At 45.5% G+C, this 15,305-nt stretch overlaps 1 protein-coding gene across 2 annotated transcripts in view; it reads right to left on the bottom strand.

Annotated features, from left to right (window-relative positions):
* Positions 1–583: 583 nt before the first annotated feature.
* The window catches only part of TMEM232 (transmembrane protein 232), a 150,241-nt gene continuing 135,519 nt past the window's right edge, over positions 584–15,305 (bottom strand). Inside the window, exons 14-15 of one of the 2 annotated variants that reach the window (XR_008445317.1) lie at positions 2,356–2,467; positions 584–612 (exon numbers count right to left, since the gene is read on the bottom strand). Coding sequence is in view for 1 of the 2 variants with exons in the window: in XM_054031384.1 (XP_053887359.1) it covers positions 13,198–13,386 (189 nt within the window). In the remaining variant the exon portion in view is untranslated. Of the gene's footprint in view, positions 613–2,355; positions 2,468–11,949; positions 13,387–15,305 lie in introns of those variants that run through there. The other variant, XM_054031384.1, reaches the window with a different exon arrangement.

The raw sequence follows: 15,305 nt of genomic DNA, 5'->3' as shown, positions 1-15,305 counted from the left end.
TATCCACCTGTACCATAAAACAATGCATAGATTCTTTTAATCAATGTTGAGAGACACTTAGGTCCAGATTTTCAAACATTATTTGGGTGCCTAAATCCCATTGAAATCAATGGAAATTAGGTCTTTACATACCGTTGAGGATCTGGGACAAAGGTAAGCATAGAAAGAACCTCAAAATATTTAGTGTTCAAGCTAGGTTTCAATAAACATTCAGAAGTTAGGCTGCTTACCTGAACTATCTTGCATTTGCAAAATTGGCTGTGAAACCTCATTCAATTTCTGCTTTCTAGAGAGAAATACAGTGACAGCAACCTCTCTCTGTTATTTTGGCATTGCCTCTACCAGTCCTGGCCAGAAACCAACAATTTGAAAAAAAGAAATGTAGAGTGAAATCCTGGCCTCACTGAAGTCATGGGAGTTTTTCTATTGACTACAATGGAGCCAGGATTTCACCCACAGGCTGGTCTGACCCTTACCAAAGATTCAGTTTGAGTTTGCAAAGTTTCAGGGAGTTCTGAGTATTTTAGAAGTGGTGTGCTCACCCTTAGCCAATCATTGACTTCAATGGAGCTATGCAGATTCAGACCTGTGTAGAATTTGGTTGTCAGCATGCTGTAAAGCAAAGAAAGAAAGCTACTACGAATACATAATATTTGGCACTTCTCATTTGAAGTTCTTAAATCACTGAACATATTTAAGTGAATGTATATGCAAGATGCTGGATTAACAGCACTCCTACCAGGAAGGATGTCAACTTTCATTTAGTTTGTCCTCCTATCATGGAGGTACTGGGCTCCTTAGCTACCAGCATGCAGAGGTGGCATGATTCCAACTCTGGAGAAAACTCTTGTTTAAACAACAAATTATTTTGATAATTAGTAAACATACTGTAGCCAGTGAAATTATTAAAAAATGTGAAAAGGAAATAGATCTAGGTTTTAAGCAAAATTTAAGTTTTCCCCAGTATAAACTTCCCTCTTTAACTCTGCTAACTAAAAACCTAATAATCCATAACTGTGCCTCCAGATATAGAAAATCTTCAATGGGGATTTTGCAGGCTCACTGGAAATGCCCCATATTTGTGTTTTGATCTGTTCAAGTTCAACTATCAATGAACTGTCAGCATCTATGAAGATAACTTTGCAATTGGGATACAGGGACAGTTACCCAAGAAATTTTAAAACTGTATCATAAAATAGTATTTAGAATCTGTGACTTTGTAATATTGCTGCAAACTTTATTAAAGAGAAAGTATTTGTGCTGGAGGGGAGAAAAATAGGAACTCATAGGGAATTATACAGCTGTATTAAAAATTAAACTGAATAGAATTTGGCTTTATATTAAGCCTTTCATACTCAAGACATCTCAAAGTGCTTAAAAAGAGAGTTACTGGTGGCAGAGCCACTCTGTAGACAGCCATTATGCACCCAACATACACTCAAGCATAGCTTTGGACATTGCTGGGTCAAATTTTCAACTACCAAAAGGAAAAAAGAAAGTTAATTTTTGCATATGCAAATCTGCATTTGTGCATGCTAAATGGGTAATTGTGTGCCTACTCTCATTCTGTATGTGAGAATGCAGGGTTTGCATGCAAAGCAAGTGCCTGCCCGCATTTTGGGGCACAAATTAGGTGCCAGCAATAGAAGGTTGGAATGAAAAGCACCTAATAGTTAGGGCTGGCTGAAAATGTTCCAGTGAAACTGTTTTTCAATGGAAAATTGGGGTTTTGACTAAATGACTTTTTTCATGGTAAAATATCTATATTTGCATACATTATATTTGTAAATATACAGATATTGGATCAGATTCTCAGCTGTGCCAAGGTTACACACTTGGCACAGCTGAAGAGAGCAGCATGGGACTGCTGATCCTGGTCTGGTCAGGGGCCAAAACATCCCCTGCTATAATTGAAAGAGCTGTGTGCTCTGCCTTAACCCCATCCTGTCACTAGTATGCTCTTTCATGCCCCATCTAGTCCCCATTATGCCCTGGCCTAACCCCCGGTATAGCCAGCGCTATTTTCAACAGGAAGGCTTCTCCCATCAGTAGAGCTACTGCCTCTGGCAGAGGTGATTAACTATACCTACAGGAGAAACTCTCCTATTGGCAAAGCAGCGTCTTCAGAGAAGTGTCATAGTAGCATGCAGCTGCACCGATGCATCATTTTAAGTGTAGACCCGCCCTTAAGAACAGACAGCTCCATAATTGTGGAAGTATAAACACACTGTCCTGCGGCAGCAAATGCCCACCTCTCCCTGTGCTATACAAATCGGTAGAGAAGGCAAACCAGACTACGTTTTACATAGTGAACAATTTGCAAATGATTGAAACAAACTCCTAGCGCAAACATACCTTTTCCCCATACCTCAGCTCATCCCAGTGCTGCATTTGTGGCTTCTGCCTGTGACAGTGGTATGAACTTTCATTTTTCCTCTAATATCTGTCCTATGGGAATGAATTGAAGCTAGAGGAGGAAAAAATGTCAATGAATACAGAGATCTTGTTCTGCAGAAGCTCATAGCAGCAACAATAGACAAAAGGGACAAAATTCATCCCTGCTGTAACTCCATTTGTTAAATGTAAAGAACACATTACTTCTTGCCTCACTCTCTCTAATGGTTTGAAGGCAGTCTGGAACTGTAATATGGCCCAGTTTTCTAAAACTGGATTCATAAATTTAGGCTGCTAAGTCCCTACTTATGCGCTGAAAAAGTGGCCTGATTTTCAGAAGTGCTCAGAACCCAAAGGCTCCCATTGATTTCAACAGAAGACACAGCAGCCTGCTACAACCTATGGCTGGTACTGAAAGCCAGAGTGTGCAGATGTGCTGCCCCCTGGCTCCAGGTTGGGAGGGGACAGTGTTGAGTGCTCAGCACTCTTGAAAATATAGCGCTTTATGCCTCGGGATCTCTGCATCAGACATTGCTGTAGGTGCTTTTAGGGACCGAGTAAGGTTAAGAAGGCATTGCCTGTAGCGCCCTTGCAGCCATGCCAATATAGCCCGCCGGTCATCTTTTAAGCAGCTGATGATCCACCCACTATTCTCAACTACTTAGCTTGATCTTAGTGAAAGCCTAGGAAATGCATGTCAGAATGGGTTGGTAGCAAGGCAGAAAATAAAATAAAAGCAATCCTGAACTTGAATGAAATATGTTAAACTGTATTGCTGTATATACAATTTGCCCCCTTATTTTATAGGGCCTGTATTCATTACGCCTTACTGAAACAAAACTTCCATTTTAATTAACTGGCCTAATCCTGAAGTCCTTTATTCAGTCAAGACTAATTGACTCCAATGGGAGTTTTTTCTGAGTAAAGTCTGTATAAAAATTGTGTAATGCTTTCTGGATTTTAGAGACCTGGACTGAATATACCGTGTCTAATAGGGCCCTTAGTTCATCTAGCAGCTTCGTGCCTTGGTAATGGCATATGCAGAGGTTGCAGCAGTTGTCTCCTCTAGTACAGGCAATGGAAAACACAGTTTCAAATTCAATGCTCAAAAGAAGGAACTGTCGGTGCTGAGGTTTATATGCTACCAGTTGCTCAATAGCAATAGGGACTTCAATAGAAATTCTATACAATAAAATACTAGAGAGCAGAATAATATGCTCTACTCAGCCAATACCCTGGGATGAGATGAGTGAACTAGGCACATTTACATGTCAATTGACAGATTTTCTTTACATTGTCTACAAATGACATAATTTCCCTTTAAAGAACAAAGAGCAACAAGACTTGAACTTCTCCATTCTTTTTTCAATAGGGTTCTGGCCTCTAGGCACTACTGTAATACAACTACTAATAATTTAGAGGTACTAACCTCCCAGACAGGCAAGGAAGGACAAGAAGGCACAGACCCCATTCCTCCTCCACACTGGCCAGAATAATGGGGCTGAGGGAGAGCACACTTCACCCTTGAAAGTGGTGCATCAGAGGCAGCTCTGGTCTGTCATCTGTTGGTGTGTTCCCAGAGGCTGTGCGCCTCACTCGGTCACAGTGGGCCTGTTTCTCATTTACAGCAGGGCCACTATATCACTCTGGCAGTGTAAAGGGCTCTCAACATGGATGTAAGCAACACTTAGGCTAGGTCGACACTAGAGACCTATATTGATATAAATACATCACTCCGAGGTGTGAAAAATCCACATCCTGGAGCCACGTAGTTATACTGACCTAACCCCCTGCGTAGACAGCGCTATGTCAATGGGAGGGCTTCTCCTGTCAACACTGCTACCATCTCTCGGGGAGGTGGATTAACTACGCCGACTGGAGAAGCTCTCCCATTGGCGTAGTAGTGTCTTCATTAAAGCGCTACAGCAGTGCAGCTACGCTGGTGCAGCTGTGCTGCACATGAGGACAAGCCCTTACCCTCTAAGGCTTCTTTTCACTATCAGGGTGGTGTAAAATGGCTTGAGTGTAAATGAGAATCAGGTGCTATGTCCCCTGGAGCTCCCATGAGGACTGAGTGTCTCTGCAGCCCCTTATCATAGGGCTGTAGCTTTGCAGCCACAAGCGAGTCCTTGTGGTAGTCAGGAAGCACATCTCCTTCCTCTGAGAACATTTTTACTTTTTTTTTTTTTAACAGATTGAGTTTTTTGTTTTTCTCCGAAATATGAAGAGGGAATAAGGAAATGGTACAGCAGCAGGTATTATGGAAATTAGTCCTCAGCTAGGGCTAAGTAAGTGCATGTGAATAACATTAAAGCTAAATTATCCTTCAGCTTGGTATGTTACTATGAAAAATGCCTATTGCTCAAAAGTAACAATCATCAATGGAATTTGTTAAACTATGTAAATATTTGAATTTATGTTAGAGAATTTGACATTTCAAAATTAGCTTTGTTTATAAATAAGGTTCCAAATGCACATGGTATGTCAGGGAAGACTGTTAGAATTAGTATAATGAGTATTCCAAATGCTTTAAATCTCAGATGGCCAGCCTATGACTTATAGGCTGAACATGGGCTGAATCCATCAAAAAAATCTTCACCAGCACCCAGGGTTTGTATGCTCACTGGCAGGAAAAGAAAAGTTTCCCCTGCTCTTCACTTTTCTCCCAAAGAGCAGATGTGATAAAATTTTTCACTGCTATAGCAGCATTCAGATATAAAATATTCAAAGTTTTGTACGTGTAGCTGCTACTGTTTTTACTAGATGGAGACGTGCTCATGAATGGCTAATTTTTTAAATATGTTTGTTGTGTTCTGATTTAGTTTCAATAAACATTGAAACAAGGAAACCAGCTCAATTTGAAGACAAATCTGAGAGACAACCTGTGCTTGGGGGGGGGGGGGGGGGGGGGAGAGCAGAACGAGAGCAGCCAGTTGCAGCAGTGTGACTGAGCATGCTCAGTACAAGCCAAGCAGCAAATCAGGGCTGGGGGAGGAAAGGGGGCACATGACCCCCCCCCCCCATGTTGCCTCTGGACCATTTATTATCTGAATTCTCCTCTAATACCAATGTAAATCAGGAGTAAACCCACTGAAGTGAGTGTGGTTACAGCACAGTGTAAAATAGCCATACATGCTCTGTAGTTTAGGCCATGTACACCTCCCCACCCCTTCCCTGTGTTTGGAGGAGAGCCAAAAGCTGATAGATTCTGGCTGGGGAACGTGGGGGAAGCATGAGCTATGTGACACATTCCACCAATCCTGCAGATTTTAGGCCGTAGGGCAGGCTGCTGTAGCTGTGGAAGGGGGATGCTGGTCGTGAGAGGGGCAAGATCAATGTGATGACCATCCTCCATGGTATTTCATCCCTAATCCTGCAGAGATTTTTCTCAATGGATACAGTCATGAACCAATCGGCATAAACTCCTGTGGGTTCATTTTAGGCACAAAGGAATTTTCCTTTGTTTGGGGAAGGGGCTCAGGACAGCTGTTAGGCAGGCATGCAGGATCGAATGACTCCTTTCAAACCCATTATCAGGGGAAAAAGAGGAATGAGAGGGAAAGCTTGGGGAACAATTCAGAGAGACTGGGTATTCTTGGGGATACTGAGATCCGTAGGGTTTCCCTACTGGTCTTGAGCTGTGCATTTCACAGGTCTTCAAAAGTAACCCTCCAAACATGAATCAATGTAACATTGTCTTTGGTCACCTGAAATGTCTGCTCAAAGAAGCATGAACTCTCCCATTCATCACAGCTATTTTAGCTACGATGCCTAATGATGACACTTTGAGGGTCAGATTTTCAAATAACTTAAGTGTGCAATCACATGCCAAATTAGCAAATGCAAGTAGTACAACTGTGCATTCAAATCACATAACCACATGCCCAAGGCCTGGTCTACACTACGAGTTTAGGTCGACTTTAGCAGCGTTAAACCGAATTAAGCCTGGACACGTCCACACAACGAAGCCCTTTCTTTCGACTTAAAGGGTCCTTTAAACCGGTTTCTTTACACCACCTCCGACGAGGGGATTAGCGATAAAACCGGCCTTTGCGGGTCGGAATTGGGGTAGTGTGGACGGAAATCGACGTTATTGGCCTCCGGGAGCTATCCCACAGTGCTTCATTGTGACCGCTCTGGACAGCACTCTCAACTCAGATGCACTGACCAGGTAGACAGGAAAAGACCCGCGAATGTTTGAATTTCATTTCCTGTTTGCTCAGCGTGGAGAACACAGGTGACCACGCAGAGCTCATCAGCACAGGTAACCGTGATGGAGTCCCAGGATCGCAAAAGAGCTCCAGCATGGACCGAAAGGGAGGTACGAGATCTGCTCGCCATATGGGGAGATGAAGCAGTGATAGCTGAACTCCGTAGCAGTAAAAGAAATGGAAAAGTATTAGAAAAGATCTCCAAGGCCATGAAGGACCGAGGCCATAACAGGGACACACAGCAGTGCCGCGTGAAAATTAAGGAGCTACGGCAAGCTTACCACAAAGCCAGAGAAGCAAACGGAAGGTCCGGGGCAGAGCCGCAAACTTGCCGCTACTACGCGGAGCTGCATGCGATCCTAGGGGGTGCAGCCACCACTACCCCAACCGTGTGCTATGACTCTCTCACTGGAGAAACACACAGGGAAGATGGTTCGGGGAACGAGGAAGATGACGATGGAGGTACTGTAGGTAGCTCACAGCAGCAAGGAAGCGGAGAAACCGGTTTCCCCAACAGCCAGGATATGTTTGTGACCTTGGACCTGGAACCAGTAACCCCCGAACTCACCCAAGACCCTCAGGGCACACAGGAGACCTCTGGTGAGTGTAACTTTGTAACTATTTGTAAACATTACAAAAAAAAAGCAAGCGTGTTTAATGATTAATTTGCCCTGGCAATCGCGGCCAGTACATCTACTGGAAAAGTCTGTTAACGTGTATGGGGATGGAGCGGAAATCCTCCAGGGACATCTCCAGAAAGCTCTCCTGGTTGAAATGGGGTGATTTTATTAAGGGGACATTCAGAGGCGCCCGTTCCTGCTCTTCTGACCAGAAATGTTCCCCGCTGTTAACCACGCGGTGGGGGGGAGGGGTGAAGTGATCATCCCAGAGAATCGTGTGTGTGTGTGGGGGGGGGGGGGGTTTACTTGTGTTTGTACCGCATGTTAACCGGGAAACCGCAGCCCCCTCCTTTTACATTGAAACCCCATTTTAAATGGACAGCCCAATTCATCCTTGATATGGGAAATGCGCTGCTGTTTGCAACCTTTCCCGCATGTTAAGAAGGTTAAAAAAGCCAAAACACTGTGGCCTACCATCGCTGCCTGCAAGCCGAAATATGCGACCTTGTAATGAAAGAGTGTACCCATTGTTCTCTAAAATGTGTCTTTTTTAACCACCTCTCCCTTCTCCTCCACCAGCTGCAAATGTTTCTCCTTCGCAGAGGCTCGTGAACATTAGAAAGAGAAAACGTAAGACGAGGGACGATATGTTCACGGAGCTGCAGATGTCCTCCCATGCTGATAGAGCACAGCAGAATGCGTGGAGGCAGTCAATGTCGGAGATGAGAAAAGCCCAATATGAACGAGAGGAGAGGTGGCGGGCTGAATCGCGGGATGAACAGAGCAAGTGGCGGGCTGAAGACGATAGGTGGCGTCAGCTTGCAGACAGACGGCAAGAGGCAATGCTCCGTCTGCTGGAGCATCAAACTGATATGCTCGAGCGTATGGTTGAGTTGCAGGAAAGGCAGCAGGAGCAGAGACCGCCGCTACAGCCCCTGTGTAACCAACAGCCCTCCTCCCCAAGTTCCATAGCCTCCTCACCAAGACGCCCAAGAACACGGTGGGGGGGCCTCCGTCCACCCAGTCACTCCACCCCAGATGATCGCCCAAGCATCAGAAGGCTGGCCTTCAATAAGAGTTAAAGTTTTAAAATGCAGTGTGTCCTTTTCCATCCCTCCTCCCCCACCCATCCCAGGCTACCTTGGCAATTATCCCCCTACCTCTGTGAGGAACTAATAAAGAATGCATGAATGTGAAAAAACAATGACTTTATTGCCTCTGCAAGCGGGAGGGGAGGGTTGGGTGGGGTGGTTGGTTTACAGGGAAGTAGAGTGAACTGGGTCGGGGGGGGGGGTTGGAGGGTTCATCAAGGAGAAACAAACAGAAGTTTCACACAGTAGCCTGGCCAGTCACAAAACTCGTTTTCAAAGCTTCTCTGATGCGCACCGCGCCCTGCTGTGCTCCTCTAACCGCCCTGGTGTCTGGCTGCGCGTAATCAGCGGCCAGGCGAGTTGCCTCAACCTCCCACCCCGCCATAAATGTCTCCCCCTTACTCTCACAGATATTGTGGAGCGCGCAGCAAGCAGCAATAACAATGGGGATATTCTTTTCGCTGAGGTCTGAGCGAGTCAGTAAGCTGCGCCAGCGCGCTTTTAAACGTCCAAATGTACATTCCACCACCATTCGGCACTTGCTCAGCCTGTAGTTGAACAGGTCCTGACTACTGTCCAGGCTGCCTGTGTACGGCTTCATGAGCCATGGCATTAAGGGGTAGGCTGGGTCCCCAAGGATCACGATAGGCATTTCAACATCTCCAACGGTCACTTTCTGGTCCGGGAAGAAAGTCCCTTCCTCCAGCTTTCGAAACAGAGCAGAGTTCCTGAAGACGCGAGCATCATGTACCTTTCCTGGCCATCCCACGTTGATGTTGGTGAAACATCCCTTGTGATCCACCAGGGCTTGCAGCAGCATTGAAAAGTACCCCTTGCGGTTTACGTAGTCGGTGGCTTGGTGCTCCGGTGACAAGATAGGGATATGGGTTCCGTCTATGGCCCCGCCACAGTTTGGGAATCCCATTTCAGCAAAACCATCCACTATTGACTGCACGTTGCCCAGAGTCACTACCCTTGCTATCACCAGGTCTTTCATTGCCCTGGCAAATTGGATCACAGCAGCCCCCACCGTAGATTTGCCCACTCCAAATTGATTCCCGACTGACCGGTAGCTGTCTGGCGTTGCAAGCTTCCACAGGGCTATCGCCACTCGCTTCTCAACTGTGAGGGCTGCTCTCATCTTGGTATCCTGGCGTTTCAGGGCAGGGGAAAGCAAGTCACAAAGTTCCATGAAAGTGCCCTTACGCATGCGAAAGTTTCGCAGCCACTGGGAATCGTCCCATACCTGCAGCACGATGCGGTCCCACCAGTCTGTGCTTGTTTCCCGGGCCCAGAATCGGCGTTCCACAGCATGAACCTGCCCCAGTGACACCATGATTTCCACATTGCTGGGGCCTGTGCCTTGTGAGAGGTCTATGTCCATGTCAATTTCCTCATCACTCTCGTCGCCGCGCTGCAATCGCCTCCTCGCCTGGTCCGGGTTTCGCCTTGGCATGTCCTGGCTCTGCATATACTCCAGGACAATGCGCGTGGTGTTCATAGTGCTCATAATTGCCGCGGTGATCTGAGCGGGCTCCATGATCCCAGTGCTAGCTATGGCGCCTGGTCTGAAAAAAGGCGCGAAAGTAGTATCTGATGGACCAGGAGAAGGAGGGAGGGCGGGAGGGAGGGAGGGCCGAGTGACGACATGGCGTACAGGTACAGGAACAGGGAGAAACACAAACAACTGTCACACAGAATGGTCCCCCCAAAGATTAAACTGAAAACCGTGGGCTTAGCAGGCCATTGATTTCACGGAGGAAGGGGAAGCAAATGAATACAGAATAAATCTATTTTTTACATCTTAAGCTGGCAGCCGACGGTGCAGCATGAGTGATAGCCTCTCCAGTATGATGACGATGGGTACCAATCATAATATACCATCATCTGCCAAAAGGCAAGGGGCTGCTGCTGTGTAGCAATGCAGCCCCACGTCTGCCAGCCCCATGTCCGCCAGCACCCAGCATCGCCCTCGGCCTCTTCTGGGTGCTTAGCAGACAATACTGGGCAATTGGCAGGAAATAGTATATTACGACTGGTAACCATCATCATCGAAACAGTAGCATGTCTGCCCAGGTGGCCATGATTGACAGCCACACCAGTACGACGACGATGGGTACCAGTCATAATATACCATCGCCTGGCAAGGGGCTGGTGCAATGCAGCCCTACGGCTGCCAGCCCCACGGCTATCACTCATGCTACACCGTCTACCGCCAAAAGGCAGTTAGCAGCTGCTGCTGTGTAGCAATGCAGTCCCACGTCTGCCGGCACCCAGAGGACATATGGTGACGGTGAGCTCAGCTGAGCTGAGCGGGCTCCATGTTGTCTGCACAGGTAACCCAGGTAAAAAGGCGCGAATCTATTGTCTGCCGTTGCTGTGACGAGGGGGGAGGGGCCTGACGACATGTACCCAGAACCGCCCGCGACACTGTTTTGCATCATCCGGGCATTGGGATCTCAACCCAGAATTCAAAGAAAAGGCGCGAAAGGCGCTTCTCGGCTCTCTGAGCTGTGGCGCAAACGTAGTATCTGACGGACTAGGGGAAGGAGGGAGGGCGGGCCGAGTGACGAAATGGCGTACAGGTACAGGGAATTAAAATCAAGAAAGGTGGCTGTGCATCAGGGAGAAACACAAACAACTGTCACACAGAATGGTCCCCCCAAAGATTAAACTGAAAACCCTGGGCTTAGCAGGCCGTTGATTTGACGGAGGGAGGGGGAAGCAAATGAATACAGAGCAAATCTATTTTTTACATCTTAAGACGACGGTGCAGCGTGACTGATAGCCCTCGGCATCTTTCTGGGTGCTTGGCAGCAAATACGGGGCGGTGTATGACGATGGTCTTCAGGCCTATTGCACAATCGGCTGCTCAGGGAAGACTCTGCTAACGTACGATGACCCGACTTGTAACAGGACGGCTAACAGTCGTAATACACCATTTACTGCCAAAAGGCAAGCCCCACGGCTGCCAGCACCCAGATCGCCGATGAAGGCTACCAGTCTACTGCACCGTCTACCGCCAAAAGGCAGTTAGCAGCTGCTGCTGTGTAGCAATGCAGTCCCACATCTGCCGGCACACAGAGGACATACGGTGACGGTGAGCTCAGCTGAGCTGAGCGGGCTCCATGTTGTCTGCACAGGTAATCCAGGTAACCCAGGTAAAAAGGCGCGAATCTATTGTCTGCCGTTGCTGTGACGGGGGAGGGAGGGGCCTGACGACATGTACCCAGAACCGCCCGTGACACTGTTTTGCATCATCCGGGCATTGGGATCTCAACCCAGAATTCCAAGGGGCGGCGGAGACTGCGGGAACTGTGGGATAGCTGTCGGATAGCTACCCATAGTGCAATGCTCCGGAAGTCGACGCTAGCCTTGTACTGTGGACCCGGTCCGCTGACTAGAGCACCTAGAGCATTTTATTGTGTGGACACACACAATCGGCTGTATACAACCGATTTCAATAAAACTGGCTTCTATAAATTCGAACTAATTTCGTAGTGTAGACATACCCCAAGAGGCCCACTGCCGGCAGTCGGAGATCTGCTGTATTTCAAGAGTAATATGATTCTAGCCTACTCTTGCTGATTTCTTAGGGTTTTTTTTTTTTTAAAAAGAAACTTTCAAGAAGAATTTGTTTCAATTCATTGCTCCCGTATTCTGACAAGTTTATAGCCAGTTTTATTCTAAGATTTGCTCACACAGGCAAAATTCAGTTGATGCTCATTCTTTTTCAGAGATGATTCAGAAATGCCACTTTATCAATTATTTACGACTAATTCATATTTAATTGTTTAGTAACGAATACCAACTACTTCTATTTACAAATGATAAAATATGCTGTGTGATCATAAGTCAAGAATTAATAGGAAGAAATGCTAATTATACTATTGGAAAAAAGATAACTGGAAAAATTGCACTCAATTGGGACTCTTAGTTGCTGCAGGTTTAATGACCACTTTTCTGATATATCTTATCTCAAAAGAGTGTAGCAAAAAGTGATGATGCATGAAAGTTCTTACATTTAGGAAATAACTGGAGCTTTATGAACCTTTCTTAAGGAAACCTGAATACAGAAAAATGTGCCTGGTTTTGTTTCAAACCCAAACTATGGACAAGGTCACAAAGGTTTGCTAGTCCGGTGGCAAATATGAGTTGCTATTTGGCCAGTGTATGGTTCTGAAGGGAGAACATTAGAAAGCTCTCTGATTTCACATGATTTTGACCTGAAATCAGGTAAAATTTGGAAGCTTCAGTTCATTGTTGGAAGTAGAAACTCCAAATGAACCTCAAGAAGTCAAAGCTATAAAAAGGTTTTCCCTAAACCCATTTACTGAATTGGAGCCTTTTTGCATGTTTCTGAGATTAATGGGCTAGAGCCTTAGCAGCAGCTACGATCGGCTCAGGGCATGTGAGGGGCAGAGGCTCCCTGACACTAGGCCCATCCAAGTCCTCCTTATAACAAAAGGCAACCTCAGGACTACTCTACATTAAACCTGGCTTCCCATGACCTAAAAGGGCTACTCCAGCAGTTGGGGAATACTGGATGCTGTGGTGCTCCAGCCACTTCCTCTTATTCCAAGAACACCCCCATTGCTAAGGACTCTGAGAGTGATTGGCATAGAGCTGCTTCGACAGCTCAGTAACACCCAGGAATTTTTCCTAGACTGCTGAAATCCTCAGGGGAATGGATTCCTCAGGTGTCACAGAGCTGCAGACCTGGCACGCTAGGTCATTCTACAAGTACACACCAATTGGTCACTGGGGAGCAGAGTTATTTTTTCTAGTTTTTCTTTTAATTTTAAGTATTTAAATTTAAATTAGAAACTGAGTCCCGTATTTGTGCTGGTTGCTGAAATACTGACAGTTGGCTCTTTTAATTCACTGTATCAAATCTTCAGCTTTGTGTGTAACAGGAAGCTCATAAGGTTTGGTTTTCTTGTGCAGCTTTTCTTCTCGCCTTTTCATAATTTCTCTGAAGTCCTCTTCCTCCTTCCTTTGTTTTTCCTGAAGTTCTTTCTCCAGGAGCTCCTCCTCTTCCTTAAGTCTGATCTGCAGCTCTTTCTGCCACTGTTGCAAAACAAGAGAATGATTTCATTTTGGTGCATGATGTCTATATAGGAAAAAACACAATTTGGCATAACCAGGGTTAACGTGAGCAAAACAGTTGCACAAACGGTAAGGACAGGTATTTAGAAAGAGGGCTTCTGTTGGAGGCTTGCGACTGTGTGCAAGGGTTGGGGTGGTGGATGGATGTCATAGCTTGCCTTATTGCTGCTAAAACAGAAGTGTGTGACTTTGCAGGGAGGAAGGCTCACACGTCCAGTGGAAAATATCATTCATTTGTAGACAGCCCTGCTCAGCTCTAACTTAAACATAATACAACTGGTATTCATATTTCCAATCTATCTCATGGTTTCACTTACAGACATTCTCAATGCTGATAAACTGGGGGAGGGGGGAAATCAAGTAAGAAATGTATTTGCTTATTTCAGCCTTTATAGGGAACACAGGCATTGCCAGAAGTAAAAACATTTTGTTGAAAAAGACTGAAAGTATTATAGTGCTGCAATCAAGAAGCAGAAGTTAATGTCTCTTCTTTTGTTCCTCAATGACAATGTTATTACTGCATTAATGGAAGCCCTGCAGCTACAGACTCTTAAATACAGAAAATCCAAGTCTGAGTAACACAGCAATAAAAATGTGTCAGGTGTTTTGGGGTTTTTTTTAGGTTTCATAAGAAAAATAAAGTGGGAGGGGGAAGGGGAGGGAAGAGGGAGGAACCACAGTCTCAAATCACAGGACCAGGTATGGTAAATTCTGGGCTGAAATGTACATTTTCTCATGCTTCTGGGAAGCTGACTGGAATATTGTGAGGCCCACTGATGCCTTATGGGATAATCAATCCTAAAAAGTAGGTGTCTTTTTCGAAAAACTTCCCCCACCCTGAAACAAACCAGTGACTCAGGGGCATGTTGTCCATGGTTACAGTGAATGTCAGCTGAGAGAAGTGCTCTGAATTATCAAAAAGATTTCAATACACTTGGTATTTTTTCTGTCTCCACAGTGACAACTCAATGGAAAATTAAATCTAAAAGCTGTTTAACGTAATATTTCTTTCGTTCCCAAACCTGGCTTTATAAAATCAGCAATAATCAAGTCAGCAAAGAAAGGTGAATCATATATGATAGCATACAGAGAATAAGGAAGTCTTATGATTGCTTAGGGGAGATTCATATGAGAATTGTGATGGGAAAAGCAAGTCCAAAAACCAAAACAGCACTTCTGATTAACATAACAAAGAAAAAATTATTTACTTACTATTGTTCTTTGTGAAGCAAAATACCTGGAAGCAAAATACTCATTCTTGGGAGCAGATGCATTTCTGGCATTGAAACCTCTTGAAAGCATTGGTCTTTGGGGTCACCTGATGTTGTAGAGGGCGTACTATTCCCCCCCCCCGCCACCAAGGTGCTTTTCAGTTTAATCAAATGCTATATACTGTACTACTAAAGACCTTGGAGAAAATGGGCAGAGAAATGTGGGACTCTAGCTGACAATCTTCTGAAAAATCTATGAATAAATAACCTTTTGTTCCCTTATAATACTGTCAGTAGGACATGGCTTTGAGGAGAACCAGTTAAATAAAGGTTGCAGCTTGCTCTACTGAACTGGACATCAGACCTAGCTGCCAGATCAGTAGAGAGAGCAATACTGAGTAAAGGCATGAATATAAGTGCAGATATCAGGCTTGTGTAGCTTTGCGTAGCTTACTAAGACTTACTGTAGAGGCTACCTGGGTCCCAATGAAGTGTGTTCTAAGACATTAAAGCACTGACAAGTCCACAAAATCAATCCAACAACACCCACAGTGGCAATAACCAGGAGCAGGCATTGGTCTTTCTAACAGCATTCAAACCAGACCCTAGCCAAGGATACAAAAGATAGGGAGATGCTCCATGTGCCCTCACCCTCTTGCATACCTGTCA

The sequence above is a fragment of the Malaclemys terrapin genome, chromosome 6 (assembly GCF_027887155.1).
Source record: "Malaclemys terrapin pileata isolate rMalTer1 chromosome 6, rMalTer1.hap1, whole genome shotgun sequence".
Classification (NCBI taxonomy): Eukaryota; Metazoa; Chordata; order Testudines; family Emydidae; genus Malaclemys; species Malaclemys terrapin.
The sequence above is the reverse complement of the archived record's forward strand: the minus strand, read 5'-3'. Positions and strand labels throughout refer to the sequence as shown.